General features: G+C 38.7%; 1 protein-coding gene and 1 long non-coding RNA gene across 2 annotated transcripts in view; both read right to left on the bottom strand.

The window, feature by feature from the left end:
* Positions 1-8,849, bottom strand: part of LOC139940410 (uncharacterized) — a 52,807-nt gene extending 43,958 nt beyond the window's left edge. The window contains exon 1 of the long non-coding RNA XR_011786446.1: positions 8,497-8,849. This is a non-coding gene — a long non-coding RNA (uncharacterized lncRNA). The remainder of the gene's footprint in view (positions 1-8,496) is intronic.
* Positions 8,850-21,966: 13,117 nt separating this feature from the next.
* LOC139945722 (forkhead box protein A2-A-like) lies at positions 21,967-24,380 on the bottom strand. The gene has a single exon (XM_071943090.1). It carries the CDS (start codon positions 24,221-24,223, stop codon positions 22,847-22,849), a length of 1,377 nt encoding a protein of 458 aa, XP_071799191.1. The 5' UTR covers positions 24,224-24,380; the 3' UTR covers positions 21,967-22,846.
* Positions 24,381-25,696: the final 1,316 nt, after the last annotated feature.

The following is a 25,696-nucleotide window of genomic DNA, read 5'->3' on the forward strand; positions in this document are numbered from 1 at the left end:
TACCGGTGGCGGTACAAATGAATCCTCGTGTATTTTACTCGGATGGGATTCAAACCTATGATCTTTACCATTCTAGATTTTTACCAACTTAGCATCGAGATTGTCCGGAAGCTTGAGGCAGTTTGAAAGACTTTCTGTTGAAAAAACAAAAGAATTTCGAAGCGGGTCCATAGAGCTCTATGAGCGGGTCTCATCTTAATTCCCATACTTGCAAATACAGACATTCATAATGAGGTTGGATGGAAAATAGTCTATGCCCCTCTGCACATGATAGAAACCACTGCAATAATCAATGAGACTACAGGGAGCCATGCCAAGATGGCTATGGTGAGTTATGATCAACAATTACTGACAGATCATCACCAACAAGAATTTAACTTCATTCTCTGATGTACCAAGTGAGACGGGGATTTCAATTCTTTACGAGAAAATGACGCCCTTCTTTGTTCTTCTTACTTTTCCCATCTGCGTATCCATTGCTGTAATTGGCGCGTTGTCGTCATAGTTATGAAAATGTGTAGGGTTATAGTGTTGATTGGGCACCAAGATAACGTGCCCGCGCATATAAAACTCGCGAGACGTTATCTTGTTATACGGGAAATATCACAAAACAACCAAATCGGCGCTAGAACCAATGTAGTTGTATCTTTATCTTTTCCTTCTGAATACGGGTGCTTCAAAATGCTGCATCAGTGAAGGAGGAGTGGCAAAGAAATGAGGAGGAATCGAGGAGAGTTGGTTTTTATTTAAGCAGCAAAGAGCATACAAATACAATAAATCACAGAAGAAAAAAGAAAAAACGAAAAAAAAACACGAGAAGAGTTGGTTTTTAAATATGAACAGCAGACAGTTACGCGTGTGGTTCTTGATTTTGTCAATATTTGAGTACAAGTTCAGTTTCAATTTTCGGTAAGTCGGATACATCATTGGTTGTTAAAATTGTGATTATTTATGATGAATGGTCTCAGGAAAATTGCTTCGAAGGGAAGATTGATGCGTTTTCAAGAAAACACACCAACATGGTTGATGTTTGTACGGCTTCCGTGGCTCGTGTTTGGCAAATCGACTCCAAGGAACATCTAACATGGATGTAACATGGAACATAATAGCACTTTTTGAGTAAACACCAACATGCATTTTATCTGTACTTCGATTTGGCAAATCGATATGAAATTCGAACATAGAACTAGGAACTGGGAGTCGCGTTTTCGAGAACACACCCAAAAGGTTGATGTTTTTGTGCTTTGATGGACGATAGTTTGTATTTCAATTTGGCAGATCGAATAAGGAACTAGTATTTGGTGTGCACTTTTACTCGCACACTGGGCATTTTATTTTGAAATTGTGTATCTTTCCACATGGAAATTTCTCTCCGGACATGCTGGTATAAACTTTATCTTTCGGATTAAAATACTGAAAAGTTATGTCTTCGATCATTACCGTTCATTAATCAAGCCTGTATGAATCTATCACTTACGGAATCGGGTTTGTTAATGATTAACCTTTATCTTAAGAGGGTATACCCCCCATCGGCCATATACTGCTTTTCATTAGGCCTGGGGTTATTTATAAAATATTATGTAGAATAGAGCTGACAAAATAGTCAGACAATTTTCATGTTTTGTGTGATTATAACCATATAACATACATGTAAAAGTGAGAGGCTTAATCCGAGAATTTCAACATTTTATAAACTTATTTTAGTTTTCCAGATACAGTTTTCTCGAATATGGGAGGGAAATATTTCACAGCAAATTTGTTCAGGAATGAAGCACATTATTCAGTAAGCTTATGGACTAAAATGACACAAGGATGTTTTGTATCATATCTATCTATCTTCCAATGCGTACATCCCTCCAAAGGAGTATATGTGTCTACACTTATGCGCAGTAAAAAATGCACAAACAACCCACACAATTCAAAGTTGTATAAAACCATCTTACCAACCAAAGGGAGAAGTTTGGGGGGAAGTCTAGCCACATCAAAAACTTAATAACACAGTGTAAGAAATGTATTCAGATATTGTTCATGTTGTAACTGAAAATAAATGCAGAATTTGGTTTGGAATCTACTATCACATTAAGTTCATACCTTACATACAATAATTTATTGACACAAAGATTTACCATTTTAACAAACATCTCATTTTCACTTGGTAAATTTGCGATTGTCTGGACTTAATTTGCTGTATAGATCGCTTCCGTGGTCACGGATGTCACTCTATTTTATTTGCCACAAGCTCAATTATTTCATTCTGCAAAATGACTTAATATATCTCATCTCTCAGCAGCAATCGAACAGAACAGAAAATAAAGTAATTTTGTCCTTTGTTTGATTAGGCATTTCGAACCCATCAAACTCCCAGAGAAAAAGAAAATCGATTTGAACCAGCCTGTAAAAGCGTATTTTGGTTTTTAATGAAATACAAGGGATGGACTCCAACTGTATATTCCTCGTAGGAGGAAATTAACCAATGGTGACATAGCTGTGTCCATATAGAGCTTTTCGCTGGACTTTGGACCAGGGGATCGCTTGGAAATGCAAAACAAAAATTGATAGTGGGCCTGTAATGTGTACATGTTGTAATATACACAGCAGTGCTGCCGAGTGAAAACATTATCATGAAAAAATAGTATATGAAGAAACCCTAATATGTATCTTTGTGGAGAACAAAAATCATCCACTGTATCTTCGTTGGGTTTAGGTTGATCAAACTTCAAAACTAAATTTCAAAAAATAACTTATTAGCTATTGTATACGATAAGATACATCTTAATACACTGAACATAGTTGAGCTAATTCAAAAAAAAAAAAAAAAAAACATTTTTACACAAATTTTAAACCTTTTCATAAAGCATTTTCGGTGGCAAGTTTTGTAGGAAGTGTTTGGCACTTATATATAGATAAACTATTGTCTCATTTCCCTTCATTCCATAACATTTTAGTTTATTCACATTACCATTGGAATATTGTTTATTAAATAACTCATAGAATATTAGGGTTCATACAGCCATGTCATAGTATTCGTTGATCCAAGTTAAGAAAGAATTGTACATCAATTTTCTGGAAGATATTTTTTCACAAGTGAACCTTGCCTTTTATCAGGCATGTGTTTCTGTATCGAAGCACCGTGCACCATTGTATGTCTTCGTGGAAGAAGTGGTTATGAGTTTAATTTTAGATTTGCCAATAAAATTGCTCCAAGTCACTATAATTCATGTCTTTGGCCTGAGGGTTTCTGGAGGTTTGCTGGTGGTCCCTGTTTAATTTGAAAAGCATTGAAGTACAATTCATCATTTTTGTCTTACTCTGAGAATAAACGAAATTGTGCAAGCTCAGTTTGACTTAAAATATTTTGAGCGATTTGTAATTTGATAGAATGCGGTAATGAACTTCCGGAATGTCCGTTACAAAAAACAGAACAAGAACATATGGAATCCTCACCTCATGTGAATTCCATTGACTGTTGAGGTTCTATTGTAATTAACCAATTTCATTTTTTATTATTTTGTTTTTATCACGTTTCTAAGTTGTCCCTTGATAGGAGAAAAAAGTCAATTGCAAAATATAATTTCAAAACAAAATGGAAACCAATCCATTTGTACTCGCTTGTCATACGGGCTCTTGCAATAATGAGTCACCTGTGACTACTAGGAATATGAAACTCACGCCCGTACACCGTATGGTCATTTTCGGTTAAATATTAACCCAGAATTCTACCCTTTTATGGTTTCGATAAAACGGAAACTGGGCACCAGTACATCTGCAATCTACAGTTTTGCTCTCTGGACAGTTTTATGTCAGGAGATGGGTTTCTGTCTCATCAGATAAAAAAAAAAGAATGGAGAAAGATTATTGCTTTGAGCAAAGGGTGTGCACAATGGATTGATGAACATAGATGCTGGTGGTTTATGGTCGGGAAACTTCTCTTGAAATATTCTTTTCTGAATTGAAATTTTATTTTGAAAAATGAATAATGTTTGGTTGATTGTGGCATTCAAAATTTGATGTTGATGGTCTTCAAATAGTATTTACTGGACCTTGAAAGCGTTTTAGACGCACGTATTATGTCGTGAAAGATGCTTTAGTAATGAATGCTGAAACCATTGAGTTTTCAAATTGAAACTAATAAAAAATAAGGCCTGACAATATCGTTGATTACCAACCATGTTATTTGCTTTCGAAGATAAGGTTCTAAAGGTGAATTGCTAACGCAACTTCCGCATTTCCCAGGATAACTTCGTGTTAATTATAAAGATAGTGGGAAATTTAAAATCACAAAATATGATTACGCTATTACAGAAGTCATATTCTTTAAAACAAGGATATGGTTGACTAATTGTTGTAAAAACAAGTCAAGAATGTTGTGCGTATACTAGTTCGGTTTTTGTTGTCGTTTTGTTTTGTGTGTTTATGGGGTTTTTTTTCTGTTTTTTTTTTCTTCATCTTATTTTTGTTGTTCTTGTTATTGTGGTTGGTATGGTTGCTGTGGTTCGTGCTGTTGATATTGGCATTTTTGATGTTGGTGTTGTATAGTTGTGGTCGATGTGGTTGTTGTTGTTGTTGTTGTTGACGTCATAATCGTTGTTTGTTTTGTTTTAGGGTGTTTTTGTCTTTGAACAACTGTTTAAAAAAACTTCAGTAAATGCCTTCAACATTAAAAGATATCAATGACAATGTCCACCCATATTTTTATATATATATTTTTTAATAATCACATTACAGCATCAATCCAAAGAAAATGGACGACATCTATTCTAGCAATCAAAACCCTTGATTGTTTGCATGATAACCGCGGGTCACTTTTTCCTTTCTTCGTTTTTAATCCTAAAGTTAAATTCCCCCAGCACTAATAACCTGTTGAATCGTGAGTGAGTAATAATCGAGCCGGTACCTCATACCAGACGGCTACCACTGTCTCTCAGAGAGACCCAAATCCTTCTCCAGCCTTGCCTTGTTTGTCTCCGGTATTAAGGTTTTTCCCACATTGGTAAGGAAGAAGGGAAAGCTTGCTTTAATGTGGGACTGGAGTGGAGCCACGTATAGGGTCTATACAACATGTCAGAACTCATCACGAAGGTATTAGCTTGGTTAGCTCTAAAGTGAAAATGGTTCCGTTCAAAAATGGCCACAGTCTTGTTGACGCCTTTTTGTGAATTTGAATGCTGTCATATTCCATAAACCTTGTTTACAGCCATGATTTAAAATCTCTTGTCATGCATAACACCCCTTAACTTACAAAAAGGTTTGTTTGTTATCTGAAAATTCACTGGTGCCCTTCTGTTTGTGATACTTCGTTTTCATGCGTACCAAACAACTGCAAAATTATATTTAAAAACACAATATTGTAGCGAAGGATTTACTGATCTGGGATTTAATGGGGGAATATAATTGTAATATGTATCATTATATATTCTGAAACTATTCCACTAGTGATTTTGAAAGCAAAATGTGAATACATAAATGTTATTAAACTTTTTAGTTGTACAAAATATAATATCAAACTGGGTTTTATTTTATTTTATAAGAAGACTGTCATCTGTCAAATTTCTCTAAATAAAACAATTGTTCCCATAAGAGCGTCATTGAAGACGTCATCACTACCGAGAATCCATATTTATGACCCACAAATGATAACCTTTCCCTGAAATGAAGAAAAAAATAAACCACTTGGAAATAATGAACTAAGGTTAATATTAAATCTGGCTACAACAGCAATGAGATTACAACCTCGCGTAGTCACTAACGGATGAAAGGTATTGTACATAATGTGGCTTGAGTCATTTCCCTATGGCGTGCAGTATCCGCCCTTATCATACAAAAACACTAAAATATTGATCGGCCGAAATACTGTGGGGAAATACCCTGAAAATTTGTTGAGAAAGTTTTTTAAACAACTATATGCAAAATGATCGCAGTTCCTCAGAGATGTTTTAACGTAGCGACGTACATGATCTCCCAAACATTTTTAAAATTGTTCAACATCTATATAATTCTATAAACGGTTTTCAAGTTAATTTGCAAAATACTTTGGAGTTTACACTTTATATTCCAATAGAAGTATGGGAATTAAAACCGCAGTCCTTTTTAGTGATATTTCTAGTTCACTTTGTTGGTGGATGTTTGTTTGGTTTCTGTGATTGCTTGTTTGTTTGCCTGTTTGTTTTCTGGGTTTGTTTAGGGGTTTTTTCTGTACGAGTGTAGATTTGTTGGTAGATTAGAAGAAAGAAACTTTGTGAATAATTATCAAGGCAAAACAATTTATGATACAAGTATGGTGAATAATTGCATGTCTGACTCTTAAATTCAACAAATGCAAACCCTATTGCTGCCCAATAGCATCTGCGCTACGACTTCGTATCAATCCAAGATGGCGGCCTACGTGTTGTTGACACGTCCTGATGTAATTTCAGTTGAATCTGTCATAGCACCAGGATGAGACCGTTAAACCGCGTATGTGGCGATTCCCACATCGCTAGGGTTATTAGTCTTGGAGCTCCTTATACACTTGTTCCAAAACCATTTTAACCCTTCCGAGACTAATACTTGCAACCCCAAGCTACATTTCATTTCCGTGTATTATGAAACAAAACTCCATAGGTGTGTTGCTACACATGTTTCCCCGTTGCAAACTAACGCCACTAAGACCCATGAGGTCGAGTCTGAAATAGTCGTACATCCGCCTCGGTACTACTTCATCGTACTCAGAGCTTGTAAATCTGTTGTTAGTTACCATATAAGATGTACTAAGTGTTGTTACAGCTTTGCCCTGTTCTCGTGTCCAACCCTTTCCATCTGAACACGAAAGGCCCCTAACTGTCATGTTAGCGTCGGTCCATTGAGACCTTTGCAGAAGACAACATTTCACGCGGGCTCGTTACTACACAACCCGTTTGTAGGCCAACAATCTCTCGGAGGAAGATTTATTCGATCAATTTGTCAGATACAGGGTTTTTGTTCTCCTTACAAAATGATGTTTGAGAACAGTATAAGCATGATTGAGTCTCAGTCTGCTTTGGCGAAGGAGACTCAAATAATTGAACCAAAGCACAGAGTTTGGCAGATGCAATGATTTTACATTTTGCATAAATCACACTGTTCCAATTAGTATAAAAAGGGAGATTTAGGTCAGGAGTACTTAAATAAGAAGAAATTATAGTGAAGAATATTTAAATGAACATGGATTTGCACAATTATTTGAATGGGACTACTGAGATTTGAAATCTTCCTCCAAAACGAATGTATTTCACAAAGCTATTTACGCACAATATTTAGACTGGTTTCAATCAGGTTAATTGTACTAAACGGGAAAAAGAATTGTGAGTGAAACTGGCATAACACCACTCTCTAATTAAAACTTTGCTTATTTTCACCACTCTCTAATTAAAACTTTGCTTATTTTCCTGTTTTGTGGCTTATTATGGTGTGGTTAGCAAAATAAGAATATTTGAAAAAAAAGCATTAATGAAATAAGGTTTAAGAGAATTTTACCGAATCAATTATATACTTATTTATTATTACAAATCATTGCATAGATTAATGATTAAAGCACATTATTGTTCCTGAAAATCTTACAGTTTTCATCTCAAAGCGCATAGGGACTTCTCTGTGATTGTGATATGCGCTCTACAAAAAAGGTTCATTATTATTATTATTAAGGCATTTTAACGATAAGTTGTCTCCATTTTATCATTTTTTCATTCATACTTTCCCTGTGATAGTTTTTGAAGCCTAAAAACACTCATGGTCAAAAACAAAGTTTCAACGTACTTAAAGGCAGTGGACACTATTGGTAATTACTCAAAATAATTTTTAGCATAAAACCTTTCTTGGTGACGAGTAATGGGGAGAGGTTGATGGTATAAAACATTGTGAGAAACGGCTCCCTCTGAAGTGCTATAGTTTTCGAGAAAGAAGTAATTTTCCATGAATTTGATTTCGAGACCTCAGATTTAGAATTTTAGGTCTCGAAATCAACCATCTAAACGCACACAACTGTGACATGGGTGTTTTTTTCTTTCATTTTTATCTCGCAAGTTCGAAGACAGATTGAGCTCAAATTTTCACAGGTTTGTTATTTTATGCATATGGTGAGATACACCAACTGTGAAGGCTAGTCTTTGACAATTACCAATAGTGTCCACTGCCTTTAAAACGATAATAATGTCATAATTTTTAATGTATAATAACATAACATCGCATGATACTCGTATATTTTTGCTTTGAATGTCAGCCAATATGTCGGTCTACCTTTCCCCCGTTGCTAATACGATGGGGCGCCGCCAATGGTTTTAAACCAGAGACCTATCCTTTGTCTACAGGTCTCGCACGACAGCTGGGAAAACGTGTACATCACCTGCACACGCATAAAAACGCACCTCAATACATAAACTGCATGCTGAATAACGTAGTCAAACCACACGTAAAGGTCACATGGACCAGTCGCTGGCCCAAAGTTACTTCTTTCTTTTTGTTTGATATAATATTCAATCTTACCTGTAAAGATTCGTCACCTATTGTGTTGTTTTGTTTCCCAATACATCATGTAGAAATATCAATTCCTTCGTCTAGTTATCAGTATATTTCATATAGTGTCGTCACCACACGCCAACGCTGTGTATGTCATACGGCACGGCGGTATGACCCCCGCCGCGTAGCCGGCCCATCCTTCCGCAAGAAACCGTTGCTCTCGCCAAGAGATAAAACCCCACATCCTTGTCTCTTCTGTCGAATAAAGTCTTGTCTTTTTGATTTTCATTTTTTTCAGAGAGGCAATTTGGTGGTCGTCCAGGCCGTGTGTCCGATCGCAGCGACTCGGTACTCGATTCTGCTTGAATTTGCTCCGATAGCTGTACTTTGAGACCGTATATCAGAGCATTTACAAACAAAAAAGTCAGTCCAATATTTAACATAGTCTCCAGTGCAAATGACACCAAGCACTTTGTTATATATTACATTTTTATTTGAAGTTCAGCCGTTTGTCTGTTGACTTAGCAAAGCAATGCTTCAGAAGTGACTAGTGCCAATATGGTTTGCAAGCAAATTGGGTATATTTATGCTAAAATGTGTTTATTGATCTCTCACACACACAAAAATAAAGCCCCCCTCTCCGGGTGTTTTTAAAAGATGATTATTTGGAGATGAGTCTATATTACAAAGGTAGTGGATGAGTGGGTTGTTTAGTGCATGCCTATGTGTTTTTCTCCTCACTAGCCCAGTGTGTATTCATCTTGTTATGATCTTATACGATCATAACACCAAGATGACATCCACACCTCAAGACAACCCCGCCACTTGGGGAGAAGAAAGAGGCAGATATTTTCTCGATTTCACACACCGGGGCACCGTCGGTATTTTGTTGTGTCTTGCCGCCTTTAGGCTTGGGGAGTTGACTCTGCCTCCGGGGCTGATATTGAATCTCCAGTTTGCAATTTGATAACATTCTTAGGGTCCTTTTTATTGCTTTCATTATTCCTTTGGATTGGGTGGGCTCTCTGTCTAGCTGTATACGAAAGCTTCATCCAATTCATCTGAGGTGCTTTGACCGGTTTTATATAAAGTTTAGTTGTTGGCGGGTACGGCAGTCTGTCCTGTTCTATATGTGTGTCGCTCATGTCAGTCTGCCTCTTTGATGGGACTGCATGGACATGGTTTTTAGGTCGATGTCTTCCCCTGGGTTTATTCCCAACCTCCTGTATCACTCAGGGCACAATTTCATAAACCTGCTTAAACACACAAAAAATAGCTAAGCACAAGAAAACTATGCTTACCAGAATAAAGGTAACCAACCAAAACACCATGTCACAGTAGGTACAATTTGTGACTGGTATCCTGCTCATTTCTGCTAAGCAGGAAATGTTTTATGCAAGATTTTCTGCTTAAGCAGCTCTATGAAACGTAGCCCTTGTGAATGTCGACCAGTCTTTCGGTCTGATCCAACGCCCAAGACACCCTTGACGTCTGCCTGCCTGCCATTTTACCCATGTTTGTCTCTTTGTCTGCCATTTAGGGTTTTCTGCACAAAATGTCCCATAGTTCTGTTTTCAGGAGTCTGTCTGATTTGTCTAGTTTTCCTAAAATTTGTTTAGAACTGACTTGCTTAATTGAGACAATATGCATAGGTCAATCTTTGCTGTATCATGATGCTTAGCCATATTCTCATTTGCATTCATTTCCATACATTTGACACTCCCAAACCTGTTGCGCGTGTTCGACATCAACATTGCATTTTCCCCCAAATCTGAATGTTATCTTTGTCTGCAAACTGTTTTCGTCAATACGGTCAATGCCTACCCCCTTTATATAGTTCCCATGTTTTCTCCACCTTACACCATAGTGGCAGTCTCAGGGATATGTCTTCTCGGTTCCCAGAAGACCTCTCAATTTCTTGTGTCTTCCTCTGTAGTTCAGGTCTCAGCCCTCGGCCGTCAAAACAGCTCATCCCAAGGGGGTGTAGTCCTACACACGCCTCCGCCTCAGTCTCCGAATTAATTCATGAATATTTTAATATTTTGTGCCAACCAGTGTCACTATCGCCACCAAATGTGGTGATTTTAATTTGTTTTTCTTCAATGTATAGAGGAAGTCGTATTCAATCGTATTGGAATCAGGATATCTTGCCTCACAACTCGACTCTCATGTTTTAAACAAATTTGCATTTGTGTGGTTCCCCCTTCATGTTTTGCCAAATGTCTTTTCTCTATACTTTCCTCTTAAAGGGAAGGTACACCTTTGGTAATTGTCAAAGACCAGTCTTCTCACTTGGTGTATCCCAACATCAGCATAAAATAACAAGCCTGTGAAAGTTTGAGCTCAATTGGTCATCGGAGTTGCGAGAAAATGATGAGAGAAAAAAAAACACCCTTGTTGGACGAATTTGTGTGCTTTCAGATAGGAATAAAAGACTTCTGGCTAGAAGTCTTTTATTATTTTGATGAGAAATTACCTCTTTCACAAAATCTATGCGTTACTTCAGAGGGAGCCGTTTCTCACAATGTTTTATTCTATCAACAGCTCGTTACCAAGTCAGTTTTTAAGTAAATACTTGTTTTGAGTAATTACCAAACGTGTACCTTCCCTTTAATCACCTCAGTTTATATCCAAACTGAGGCTGGAAGAAAGATAGTCGGGTACCCTGTTTATGAAATAATTATTAACACTATCCACGCTATTATGGATACAGGGTATATGACATTATATGGACGCAGTGACCGTTGGTTATCAATTTTTATTACAGTCTATTCATCCCATCTCACCCCAATCATCCAGAACAATTATGTCCCGATCCCGATACACCCTTCATGTAGCACACCCAGCCCCGCCCCCAGTCTGTGAAGTTTAATCATTTACATGCCAAAAAGTTTCCCATTAACCCCCAGTGAGTTATTATTAATTATCTACGATTAATAAGTAGCTCGTTGATTTTAAACAAGTTGATGTATTGATGAAACCAGTCGCAATTCAATGAATATTCATTTGTCTGGCTCATTATATACCATCGAATTTCTGCGCTAGCCTTGTAAGCGCAGAATGCCTAGTGGCAGGGAGTACGTACGCGCAGAAGCCAAAATTCGCCGCTAACCCGTGAAATACGCTTGCTAAGCACAGAATTCCCTGCTTTCATAAGCGTTGATTCTGTGCTTACAGTAAGCAGAGCCATGAAATTGGGCCCTGTATCCAACCCGTGGTAACAAGCAGCATTTGGTGAAAGCTGAGTGGGCGGAGACTGGATGTGGGATGCGGTCTGTCTATAGTGTTCACAAGCAATAGAATATTATCATCGTGCGAAACTATCCCTTGTTTCGCTGTGTGTTCTTCGAATGAAATGTTCATAGGTCATACTAACACCACTCCCACTCCTATCAAATCATTCAAATGGGCATGAATGATATGTACGTAGGTGTTGATGTTCAGATTATTAAACAGCAAATTTGTGGCAACGGAACATGTTAAAATTTTCAGTTGGTTAAAGGCCGTGAACTGTAATAGTAATTGAAACGCGAGCCATTAACATGAACATACTAGAAAAGGAGTGGAATATGCAAGCATCTTCGTGTGTTTACTTGTTGTTGTTTTTCATTTTGAGATTTGTTTTTGGGGGTTTTTCATCTTGAATACGGTGCAAATTGTTTAGCCTAGGCATTTTGTCCGTCTTGTTCTTAAGCCATTTTCACACAACAACAAAATAACAGGGTTCGTTATTACGAATTTTACATCCTTGCTATAATTTCGCAAGGGACCCTTGCTAAAGTGTGAAAGGGGCTTCAACAATTCAGATTTCGACTTTGTCATATTTCGTATCGACAGCTAAACTAATGTTTCGCTTCAGATAGGAAAAGATAACCTGCAATGAAAAGTGTACACTAGTTTACAATTCAAATCAATGCTGTTAAAGCCATTATACACTTTCGGTAAACAGTATTGTCCAAGTCCCACACTTCGTGTATCACAACTTATATATAAAATAACAATCCTGTGGAAATTTAGGCTCAATCGGACATCGGAGTCGGGAGAAAATAACGGGAAAACCCACTCCTGTTTTCGCGCGTTTCGCCGTGTCGTGACATGTGTTTATAACAAATCCGTAATTCTCGTTAACGAGAATTTATATTGTTTTACCGTTTTCTCAAAAAGTAAAGCTTTTCATGGACTAATATTTCAAGAGAAGTCTTTCACCATTACCTTCTGTAAACCCTGTAAATTATTTGTAAATCTGTGAACTTTTTTTTTTTTCTGTACCGAAAGGGTCCAATGGCTTTAATGTAATCGTTGGATTAACATGGAGTTATTCATTGCTTCCTATTTCCCCCAGTATTTTTGGCCGAAGTGGATACTCTGCACTCAGCCCCGGGTTCTCTCTCCCTCGTGTATCGATGTGTATTTGTTAACTTTAGACACACGGATTTAATTGAACTGAACTTTCTAAATCGGGTCTTATTAACATACACGAACACGGTTTGTTATTGTGGCATGGTCTGCTATTGTAAATACGCTATGTGTAATGTTCAAAACAGGGAGTTACTAATTATGGTTATTTAACACTACTACATAGTGTAAGCTGCAGCATTTGCTTCCATTTGCCACTTTTTGAGAAACTAACTTCCCGGTTGAATATGACAATTTCCATTGACTTGTTTGAATTTGAAATGCTTTAATTTTTGAGATTCTTAAAGGCAGTGGACACTATTGGTAATTACTCAAAATAATTATTGGCATAAAACCTTTCTTCGTGACGAGTAATGGGGAGAGGTTGATGGTATAAAACTTTGTGGGAAACAGCTCCCTCTGAAGTGACGTAGTTTTTGAGAAAGAAGTAATTTTCCACGAATTTGATTTCGAGACCTCAGGTTTAGAACTTGAGGTCTCGAAATCAACCATCTAAACGCACACAACTTCGTGTGACAATGGTTATTTTTCTTTCATTATTATCTCGCAACTTCGATGACCGATTGAGCTCAAATTTTCACAGGTTTGTTATTTTATGCATATGATCAGATACAGCAACTGTGAAGGCTAGTTTTTGACAATTACCAATAGTGTCCACTGTCTTTAAACTATGTTCAGGTTTGGCAACTCCGTCAGAGGAGTACGTGATTTTATAGCATGTTGATTGGACTGTGCTTTCTGGGGTTCAAAGTGTGTAAGCCTACGGGGGGCGGGGGGTAACACAGTTTGTTTCTAATAGCGGCACTACTGTACATTATCTTGATTCAAAGAGAGTATTGTAAACTACAAGTAAAAAGCAACAGTTGTCATTACTACTCAAAGCTGTACTTCATAGGGATTCAATGCACAGTCAGTATGTTGGCCAATGACTGATGTCGTACCTTAACTTGATTCATTGATGGTTAAACAATGAATATGGATGCCAATGTCAAAATTGTGTTTTTTCGAAAACAAAGAAAAAATTTCGTTCGGATATGTTACACAAGATTTACTTAAACACCTTTGATGTATTTAAATCTACAAAGACAAGGTATTGGTATAGATGTTCGTGTTGGCCAGTAACTGGTGATTAAACAGTCAAGTAAAAAATGCTGTAAAGTGAAAACAAATGAATTGGAATGAATGCAAGTAAATTGCAGTGAATGATCGACTGCTGAACATTGGTTGAAAGCTCATTGCTTGGGGGCATTCCGTGAGAACAGTGTTCGCTGACGGTGTTTGTATAGTAAGCCCTCCCCCTCAACAAGAAGAGAGAAAAAAAGCTGTCGTGTCGATAAAAGGGGGTTATATAAAATTATAAGCGGCCATTACAGAGTCTGAGTTTGTCACTGGTTTGAAGATTGTTATCCACAAAATGCCTTCTATCAGTGCGAGCACGTGTAAGCCGGGCCGATGTCCCCCTTGTCCGCTTCCCTTCCCAGTCGATATAGCGTGCACGCTCCCCTTCTGAAGCTAACAGTCATGCCAGTCAAGACGGGGGGACACAGAAATAAGAGAGAGGAAAAAAAACCACGACCGTTGGTCCAGCCAATACACATGCAAAATGGGTGCGTAACCCAAGAAACCATGAAAAATTTATGTTGGTCCGGGCGACTGCACTAAAATTCCCTTGAGACGTGTAAAGTTAAAAGAGAACGCCTTGCCTTTTTGCCCGCTAGTGTAGTCGCAGCAGCCCCGAGGTATAATAGAAACTGGGGGTGCAACCGTAGGTGCGAATCCGTTAATTGGGACCTTTTTGCCCAAGTGTATACTGTTTAGCTTATCATCAAGTTTGGAGTTAAAAGCGAATCGCCTGCCGTGTAGTAGTTTAAAGCTGGATATAAAAACCCTTGTATAATTCACACCTATGTTGCGGGTAGGTTCCTTTGAGTTTTTTTATGAGGGGGGCCGAACCAAGACGCGGTTTACTCTTATGGGGGGTAGATTACGGCTATCACCAACACTTCTTAAGTACTTGGCGTGTATTGTTCTATTGGGGGGTAATCTACAGTTAAGCCCAGCACGGTACCTTTGTGGCCGTGTGCCGCTAATTGCTCGCTGAAAAAGATGAGAACAAAGTCGGGTAAACAAGCCCAGGTCTGAGGGTGAACTGACAGGGGTACAGACCATAACACCACTACAAATGTTTTGCCCCCTGTACCTCACGTGGCTCTATGTTACAAGACCAATAAACCCATCAAATGGCTGTTTCTTTGTTGTGTATACGGGAACACATTTCGGTCCACGAGGGACCTCGGCCTGCCTTTTCTGTTTTGGTGGTTTGCTTTGACCTCAGAAGAAGTAAAGAAACAACTTATTGCAAATTCTCAGTTCCAAGCTTGTGATGCCTTTCTCTGAACGAAGTACCAAGTGTTAGAAAATTCGAGCATTGTCGGTGTAACATTTAAAGGGTCTATGTACTATTTTGTCTAACATAAAACACAATATCCACAGATTTACATTAAACTTGTGCACTTTGAAGATAATGATGGTAGAAAGCTTCCCTGGAAATATTAGTTGTTGAGGTGCCGTAGTTTTTGAGAAATGAGTAAATCAATGTCATGAAAATAATTTTCGTCTTAGTGATCATGAAACGAAAATAGTAATTTCGTGACATTGTTTTAGTCATTTCTCAAAAAACTACAGCACCTTAGCAACTAATATTTTAAGGTATACGCTTCCTGACTATCATTATCTTCAAACGGTGTAAGTTAAATTTAAATCTGTCCCTAGATCTTACCATAAAATATTGAGTTCATTATAACTATAGGACATCCATTAATTTAATACATTCATTTCCCCCCATTGTTTTCTTTCTGTTTTGGGGTTTACATATTGTACACCCATACTGAACACTTTCCGTTTGTAAACAAAACAAATTGAAGATTGTTAGCCGTAGCGTAGTGTAACCAACTACGAAGTGTCATTTATATTTCATAGATACTTTAGAGAACATAATTATTTACAATGTACACATGTACATGTTTTTGTATGTGAAATATTCAGCTCGTCCAAGTACCAATAATGCCCATTTTACCTAATTCAGAAGTAAGTATGTATCATAAATGCAAGGGCGTAATTTGTACCAATGGTTTGTTTTATTTTGGGTGGTAGATGTAACATAACAGTACACTGATCCTTTTTCTTACCACTGTATCATAATACCCAAATGTTGATTCTGAACAAAGATTGCCGTACGGATTGGGGCAATATTTGATTTGAAGACATAAATATTTGATTTAAAATACAGCATATATTTGACTTCAGATAAGACATATTTTCATATACACCAGTCATAATTTACATCATGTGATGTCTGCATAGTGTAACGTCACCGTACGGTACACAGTCCGCTGAATTTGTTTTCCTTGGGTTTTTTTCCTTCTTTTTTTACTAAATCAATGGGGGTCTCTCCTTTCAATCACTGCAAATAACACTCGTTGTGTGTACATTTAATATTTGGGAATGTAATCACCAACAAATTATATGGGAGAAACGGGAGCTCCTTAAACGTTGCCTGGGGCCGTACACCAATCTTTCATTGCCTGGGCCAGGGTACTACTACTACGGTAGTAAGGTAACCCAGAGGCTAAGGAAAAGCCGGGGAGTGTATGGTCATAGACCACGGCCTATGAGGGTTCTCAATCACTGACTCAAGAGCCACAATCACAGGGCATTTTGGTGCACGTCATCTCGCGGCCAAAGTGCGCCGCCTCATCCAAAGAGGAAAGCAAAATGAAGAGAGAAACACATCTATTGTATTTCAGTCTGCCTGGCTGGGAAGTCTATACTGCCATGCTCGGATGTAATTTCCGAGCCTTAAAACCAAGAAACCCCCAGAACGATGATGTTTCACTGTGTTAAACCAAACCTTAATCCCGAGTATAATTGTTCCAAGTGCGGGGAGGGTTTCTCGTCCAAACCCGTGGAGGAGGGACCGTGTAGAGTGAGAGAGGGGGAGAGACGGGAGAATGGGAAAGAAATGGAAAATAGAAGATATTGTTTCCGTAACCCTTGCCCGGCTTGATACGCCATGGTGTTGACCTAACCGTTGAAAGGGCCAACCTCTAAGTTGTGCCTGACCCACCTCGCTGATACATGACACCTTCCCGCCATTACTTGTGAATGGGAAATACGCTAATATGCAGGGTCGACTATACGCACGGCAAACTCGTCGAGCCAGCAGGGGCCCCCACACTAATGCACTTGGATTCGCTCTTCCGAAACCCCGCGCACGCTCTAAAAGCCTTTGCTAGGGAATCGAAATTCGCGTGATAATAAGTAACCGGGTGTTATTTCTCAAATTAATAGCTTCTCGGATGTCTGATCGTCATATGGATGTGTTTTCATGCGCATTTTTTTTTCTCCTTGGGATGGAAATATACTGTGCTGTTGTCATAAGATTGTTACTCCTTTTTATTCCTTAAGTGATCTTTCTTTCTCCAGTGGATGCATTTCCCCCCATCTGAATTTTGCTGAATCTCATATGTCTTTTGCGTTATGTGTTTGCAAAAATACCTGTTGTACTCATGAATGAAGCAATAAACGCATATACTGGATTCGATCGTTCTCACCATCAACACCCAAATCTAAAAAGGCATATAGATTAAGCTCGTTTTCATTGTTTTCAATTTCAGTTGAGAAATTTGAAAAAAGGTTTATTAACGAAACAGCTCTGCATTTGTGCACAAATGCAATTACGTCTAGTTTTCATTGTTTTTACTCTCGACATTTCAAGTAAAAATGTCCAATTCAAATAAATGATTTCATTAGTAGACCATAGTTTGTTGCTATTTGTTACAAAATTAAATTGAATCAAACAGGTGAAGTTATAACAGTCACTTGGTACAAACATTGGTTGAAGTTGTCAATGTTGTTTGTCCAAACAAACCTTTAATTTGTTTAAACCCACAGTCCTTTCAAATGTATGCATTTACATGTATAATGACCAATTGTCTTAAGAACAATTTATTGAACTATGCTTTAGTGATTTCTGGTCACTCTTTAGTTCAGTGTTGCACCAAACGATATAGGCCTACATCCAACTGCGGTTGCAAATTGTGAGTACAATTGTGTGTATACATTTTTAGAGCTAAAATTTACCTTTTTTCATGTAATATAATTTAGTATTAGGCCTGTGCCTGTTTATGACTTCCAAAACTATGACCTTGCATTGTTATCCGATTTATGGTAAGTAGTGGTCGTGAGATTTTCCTGTTCACGTTTTTTTCCCTTCTCATCTCTTAAAAGGAAAACACGGAGTTACTTTATCGCAAATGAGTCCAAAGATCGAGTTGGAGAGGTCTAAAACACTGTATCGACGATACCTGCAAAGCTTGACAAATCTCCGGGTGCAAGGTCCGCCAGTGATCCGCTATCACCCCGGACACATGGATTATACAGCCCTTGCTGTTTCACCTCCCCTCCCCTCACTAAACAACACAATGGATGACTTATTAATATTAGGGTCTACCGAACCATGGACCTTTACCACCATGTTATCATCCGTTAAGAAATTCTTCACCAATGGAACAAACTAATTATGTATAAAAAAATAACCGTTGTGATTCATGCTCCATGCACATGGAAAAGGCTACGCCATTTTGACTACGGCTGTATCTAAAATGCTGTGCCGTGCTAGCGAGCTTGTTGTAGGCCGGCCGAGCAGGGCTGATTACGAATTCTTGTCGCATTCACCCCGTACAAGAAGAACGAAACAAGCGCCGCAATCGCAACCATCCCTGCTTTACTTGAAGATCAAGAAGGAAAAAAATCAGGTGCAACTTATAAGGGGAAAGGAGAAGATTGAATAATGTACTTGAAAAATGCCGTGCAGTCAGGGACTAAATCCACACACACAAAAACGCGGCAAGTTTGACTTGATTTGATATTACAATTCATTCGGTCGTGTTGTGACTATTCACAATGGGATTTTGTTCCTGTTCAAAAAAAGGAAATTCTACTTGGAATGTGGTGCGGAATGAACTTTGTGCCATCACTTCAAAATGCTTACTTTTAAAATCAGTTTTATACACTGACATTCTATAAATTCAAACTGCAAATCCCCAATAGTAGTGTATGTTTTCGTCATGTCTTAAAGTGTAGTATTGATTTTTAATCATACTAGTAATCCATCACGAATCTCTCTCTTGAAGTGATCGTGACCCCCGAATGTTATTACTATTGTGATTCCTGTAGCTTAACACTAGTTAACCCTCATGCAAGCACGGGGCAAATCGACAAGTAATTGTGACTTCAATAGCATGTGATGTTGGCTGTCTTCCCTACCTCCCCGGGCGGGGAAGGGACAGGCGCTGAACCTTATCGGGTGGAGAGATCCTGAAACACCCGCTAGCTTTTCCTCATCGACCCGGGGCTTCTTGGTCGATCTCGGAGAGATATTCCTTTCAGTTTTACTTCAGGGCACAAACCATCATCTCCAAAAAATTGTCCGAACGCTGGGATACTACTAGAGGGAGAGCCTGTTGCAGCTAAAGCCTGTTGCTGATAGTTGTAGATGGACTAAACTTAAACTTAATTTTGTCAGAGTTGCTTCAAAATTATCATGTAATGCATATAAACTAGACGACAGTGTCAGGCGCTGTTAATGGTCGATTAAACTCCACACTTGTAAAATAGCTTGGCCATATTGCACTGACTCCGAAAAAATGAGTTTGGGTTTTAAAACAAACTTTCTGTGAATGGAAAACAAAACTTAATAGTTTGATTTTGAAATTGAACTGGATTGATGCAAAGTTCATTCTGGCTGACTGGCAAGCGACTTGTCAAGTGAACATATTTTTGGGAAAAAAACACCTTAGGATTTCACTCTTTATATATGTTCACACTGAAACTGTGAAAGAAAACAACATTACTTGAATTTGTTTTTGTTAATGGATCAACAATTGTTTTGGGGAGGGACGCATTTAAAAGGCTCGTTCATTAGATTTTGAAACAAAATAAGCTTTCTGTGTTTTATTTTTATGCTGGACTCTCTAGAATATGATTTTGTGGATTTTTGCACTCTACAAGTGGCCCCCTTTTCCATTGAAAAACCATAGCATATGAATCTTAATTTAACGGTGTTTTTGGTTGCGTACAGCATTTGTCAAGACGGGTGATTGTTTGTATACAAATTAGATATCACATACCACCAACCTGTGAACAGATATTTTTTGTGTTGAGTGAGCATCACGCCCGTAGGCATTGGCAACCTACCCGCTTAATATGAACGGTGTAGTCGATACGCACAATAGAACAACACTAGGTGGGAGAATCTATTAGACTGGCGAGTGACCCAGTCAAGTGCGGTGGTTTCATTATCAACACTCTTTTCTATATAAGCCCAAGTACAGAAGATAATCTTTTCACAAAAAGTGAGGGGCAAATACACGTTTTTGTGTTGTGAAACAAACGTTGATCAATAGCGAGCAAACTGTCATTGACAGTATGATTTGAAAAACACTTGAATCATTTGTAACTGGTAAGAAAAATATGAAATTATTTTGATTCAAATTTCTGAAAGTGATGGTTTTTCAAAATGATAACCTTCTCAACTTGATTGAGAGAAAGAGTTTGCCACAAAAATGGAACTTAATTTCTAAATAATAAGACATGGTTTGTGTGAACCAGCCTGGAAAATATATCTGCAATTTATGAAACTCAATGTGGTATAACGCAACTGAGTGCTTCATCAATGATAAACAAATTCAAACTCTTGATATTTTCTAGTTTCCCAAATAGATACTCAGCCATTCCAACTGAACTTAAGAAGAAAACAGTAATAAAAGTAAGTTGTAGTCGCACCAATAAACAAAATACGATACAGCATTGAGTTGCACAACAAAAATTCACTTTGGAAACGAATTTATTCAGCGAACAAAAAATGATAAGATCTCTCTTTCAAGAACATCAATATTTCTTGTAAAATATGAAGTAAGATTCAGAGAGAGGAGAAGAAAAAGTACGATGGAAATGCAATCTCATTCAGTTTTTTTCTTAAGTTTATACAATAAACACTGTGTACAAAATATGAACCCATAAAAATTGATACATTATACAGTTTTTCTTAGTGGCTTTGCCCCGGTACTTTGAAAATCCGAGTGCCCCAGGCTGCTGATGACGCAAAGCAAACTTTGCCCGGAGTTTTTTCCCTTTTTTTTCTTCTTCAAATTTAAACAGCCATGTCAAATACGAGAGTTTGTGAGTGTGTGTTTTTCTACCTGTGTAACTCTTTCTGGTTGGAAACACAAACACTGACGGCCTGGGACAAGGGGTCTCCTTTTCCCCTGTTGAGATTGTTGAGTTCACGGTTTATAAAAACCCAAACAAAAGTGAATAACGATAGAGTGAAGAATTGTACATAACGGTCTTTTCCAAAAAAAATTAATAATAATAATCTAGGGCCTACCACTAAGAATAGAAGAAACATTATTTAGATGTTTTTTTTCTGTTTCCATATCACCATTTACCATCATTATTATAAGAATTTGTTTTTACAAGTGATTTTCACAAACTGATCATTTTGGCACGTCAATCACTGAAATGATTCCATCAACAAATAACAAAAGTTTAAAGAATACTATAAATATAACATTATCAATAATAAACGCCATAAAATTCACATTTGGTTTCAACCCATTTTGAACCCCACCTCTTTTTGTTAACAAACATCTCAAAATGTCAATCAGATAGACGCTAGCATTACACACCAAAACATCAGGTTTGAAAAATGTTTAACTCTGTCGTGAAATCACAATTATTTTCAGCCAAGAGATGAGTCCAAGATGATCAGTTCTCATTTGATGTAAAGTAACAGCTCAGCTTAATGCTTGTATAAAATAAGAGTTTTGTTTTGGCAAAGTTAAAATCAGCGATAACAAAAACTGTAATTTACAGTTTTATAAATAAATCCAAATATTGAGACGATAATTTTATTCAATTCATCGCAGCAATGTAAAAATTCGGGTAATCTTGTTCCAAATAATTTTGTTTTCTTCAGCTGACATGTTGACTGTTTGTTTAGGACCAGAAGGGTTGTTCTCACCTTTCATTCAACATGATTCAAACATTTGAGTTTTGAGTTTGTAGAAAACGGAAAATACACGATTGAAAATAACTCATTGTTTGGTAAAAGTCCATCCTTCATTTAAAAAGTAAGTTACAGGAGTTTTTTCGCTTCTAATCTTTGGATGTACATGTAAAGTATAGGTTCAATATCATAATTTTGATAAAAATATGATTTAAATATACAGTCCAAAGTATTACAATATGTAACTGAATAAGGAAATCTTTGGCGTTTTTCAGTTGACGTAATTGCAACTTTGGAATATCCATTCCTTGATCATTACAAGCGAATAATCAAGAAAAAATACATTAAACATTAACAAAGTGGCAAACATGTCATATCATAATAACCACTGATGGCTTTGGTTGTTTAAAGAAAAAAAAGGTTGTCAATTCATAATAATCAATGGTCTTTTGATTTGTATACTAACTATATCTAAAATATATTGACAAAACTCCTATCCACTAGTAGAACAATATCAAATAAATAAATATCAACAAATCATATCTACCTAGAGTAAACTTTGCACACATTGGATCCGCACGTCATGTGTACGCACCGATTTCGACTATTTGAATTTGGATTATTCTGATTGCTCACAAGTTCAAAATCACAAATCATTTACATCATTTTCCATCATAGCATTTATAAATCAAAAAAAGTTACTGAAATAAAGTCACATTGGTCGTGATTGTCCACCACAGCATCATCGCAATTGATACATACACAATGTACAAACAAATCTCAAATCTGTGGGTTTTCGTTTTCCTGTCGTCTGCTGATGAGAAAAGACAGAGTTAGGATTGATTTGAACGTACCAGTTTGTTCTGTTTTAGGTTGCACTGTTATTGTTGTTTACATGTTGTGGTTCGCTGTGGCGAGCTGGCTGTAGGTTGCCTCACCGCTAGTTGCAGGTATCGTGTAGTCCATAGATGGTTTGGCCATCGGGCTTGTCATGCTCGGCATTGAGTTATAAGGTGCGTAGGCCATGGCCTCGTAGCCCTTCATGTCCAGTTTGTGTTCCGATGAAATGATGCTGTTTATAGAGAAGGGATGGGTGAAGGAGGGGTGCTGGCCCCCGGGTCCAAACATAGCAGCGGGATAGGTACCTGGCATGGCCGTCATGGAGGTCATGGATGCAGCTGGATGAGCTATGGGGCGGGTTGGGATACCGGCACTGGCTAGGCTAGCTGGGGGTGGTGAGAGGGATGGAGGCTCCATCTTCTGCATGTCATGGTGGTGATGATGGTGATGTTGCTGCTGGTGGTGCTGTTGCTCGTGGTGATGTTGGTGTTGGGGCGGTGAGGCCATCTGGTGGTGAGGTTGCAGATTGGTGTGCGACACGTCGGTGGCGTCGTTGCTGACTGGCGTGGAGGCGTTTGAGCCGGTCACCCCGGCGCCGTGCCCGTTCTCCATGTGCTCGCCGTCCTCGTCCTCCGGTGTCATATCCTTCTGCTCTTTCCTCAATGTCTCCCGCTTGGGACACTTGAAGCGTTTCTGCCGCCGGAGATAACAGCCGTTCTCGAACATGTTCCCGGCGTCTGGGTGCAGTGTCCAGAAGCTTCCCTTCCCGGGACGGTCCGGTGTTCTGGGCACTTTGACGAAACAATCGTTGAAGGACAGGCTATGGCGGATAGAGTTCTGCCACCGCTGTTGGTTCTGACGGTAGAACGGGAAAAGGTCCATGATAAACTGATAGATGTCACTGAGGGTGACCATTTTCTGGGGTGACTGCTGGATGCCCATGGTGATGAGGGAGATGTACGAGTAGGGTGGCTTGGCGTGAGTGTAAGACCGCCGGTAGGTTTTCTCGGCCCGGACACGATTGAGGGTATCGGCCTGTGCCTGTGCTTGGGCGGCGAGTCTCATACTCATTGCCGCTGAGTTGTTCATACCGTTCATACTGTTCATAGAACCCATACCGTTCATTCCGTTGAAGGTAGACATACCTGCAGCCGTCATGGAGTTCATGCCATTCATGGAGTTCATGTTTGTCGGCATGCTCCCCATCCCGTTCATGCTCATGGTAGACATCGTCGACATAGACCCCATGCCGCCGGCCGTCATACCGTTGGTGTAGGAGTTCATCTGATGCCCCATGGTGTTCATCGAACTCATCGAACTCATAGTGCTCATCGCACCCATAGCTCCCATGGAATTCATGTTCTGGAGCGTTGGAGAGGAGGCTGGATGGTAGGCCGACTTGGGTGAAATCATGGCGCTGTTTGCCATGGAATTCCCTCACAGACAGGGATGTCCTCACTAACTCTCTTGTACAATACGCAGTATAGATCGGGGGGAAATACTCCAAGTCCGTGTACGTACGAGTGTGCGTGTGTATTCAAACTGTCATCCCTCGCCAGTGCAGGGTTGAGGATTTTATGCGCGAGGCAGGTTCGGCGAAGTGACCTATGTAAATACGTACAACGTAGGCTAATTAATAGGCCACGCCCCCTGGTTGTGCACGGGCAAATCATCCAGCGCCTCCATTCGGTGCTGACAAATTGGCCGACGGACCACCCATTTATGGACGTTTTTATTGAACCGCTTCAAGTGTCAATCACTTAGAAACTGGCAAACACTGCCAGACAACAGGGCTTAACAACATCTTCCACTGGAAACACTTCTATCCCAAACCCTATGTTCAAACCCCAAATTTACAAATTAAAAAAAATCAATACGGGTAAAAAAGTTATTTTTATCCATATGATTAATTTCTCAGTTTTTTTCTTTTCTCATTGTTATATTATTTTTGTTACAATCAATTTTACTTCCTCGATACAGTGACGTTGCAAGAATCGTAAACAGACTACAATAGCTGTCTGCTATACACTATACACACCTGAGCGATCAGGTACGTGACGTGATGCTTCAACAGGGAACTGCCCACCGGCTACCTAGCTATAGCGACCCGTGACGTCATGCCTATTGTTCACCTGATTATCGACTAGGTACTATTCAGAGACACGTCCCCCACAATGAAGAATGTTCAATGGGGGTACCTCGTACCCATGATTGCAAACATTATATTGCCCCTCTCTGTGTTGTAGCGCTATACGGCTTGGTTAAAAAATATGTACAGTAGTTTAGGTCTCGGTTTTTCCCCCACCAACAAACGCTCCAATAGCCGCCCTCTGTGTTAACCTTTATAGAGTGCTCAAAAAGATAAAGGCAGAGCATGCCTCATGAACAATGTTTTTTTTTGCTTTCGGGTGCCGACTTCAGTCGCACCTTATTAAAGCCGACTGGCCTCCAAACCTTTCATATTCAGCGCCCTGTGGACCAGTTCAGGCCGACATTAGAGCAACACCTAAGTGCGAAAAATTGTCAAGAGATTTTCTCCACTGTTGGTCGGCCTGTTTGCCCAAAGAAAAAATCAAGTAATAAACAACAAGGGAAACTGACGGGGTAAATAAAAACAAATTAACTGCTCAGACATCAAACTTGATAAAAGTCGCAAAGCAACAAAACCTTTCTAAATCTAAATCAAAAATCTATACCATTATTGATTATTGATATTTAACACCAATGTGACTCGCGAAGGTATTAGGTGGGCTGTGGAAGTATATGTGTAGTTGTGACTCTTCCATGCTCTATGTTGTTAACGTGCAGGTTCTACCCCCATGATGTTAATAAGACACATGTTACGTATACATAAATAAAAGAGGCGGGTTAAGATGTAAAACAATACTTTGGTCCAAGTAG

This window comes from Asterias amurensis, chromosome 1, assembly GCF_032118995.1.
Source record: "Asterias amurensis chromosome 1, ASM3211899v1".
NCBI classification, from domain to species: domain Eukaryota; kingdom Metazoa; phylum Echinodermata; class Asteroidea; order Forcipulatida; family Asteriidae; genus Asterias; species Asterias amurensis.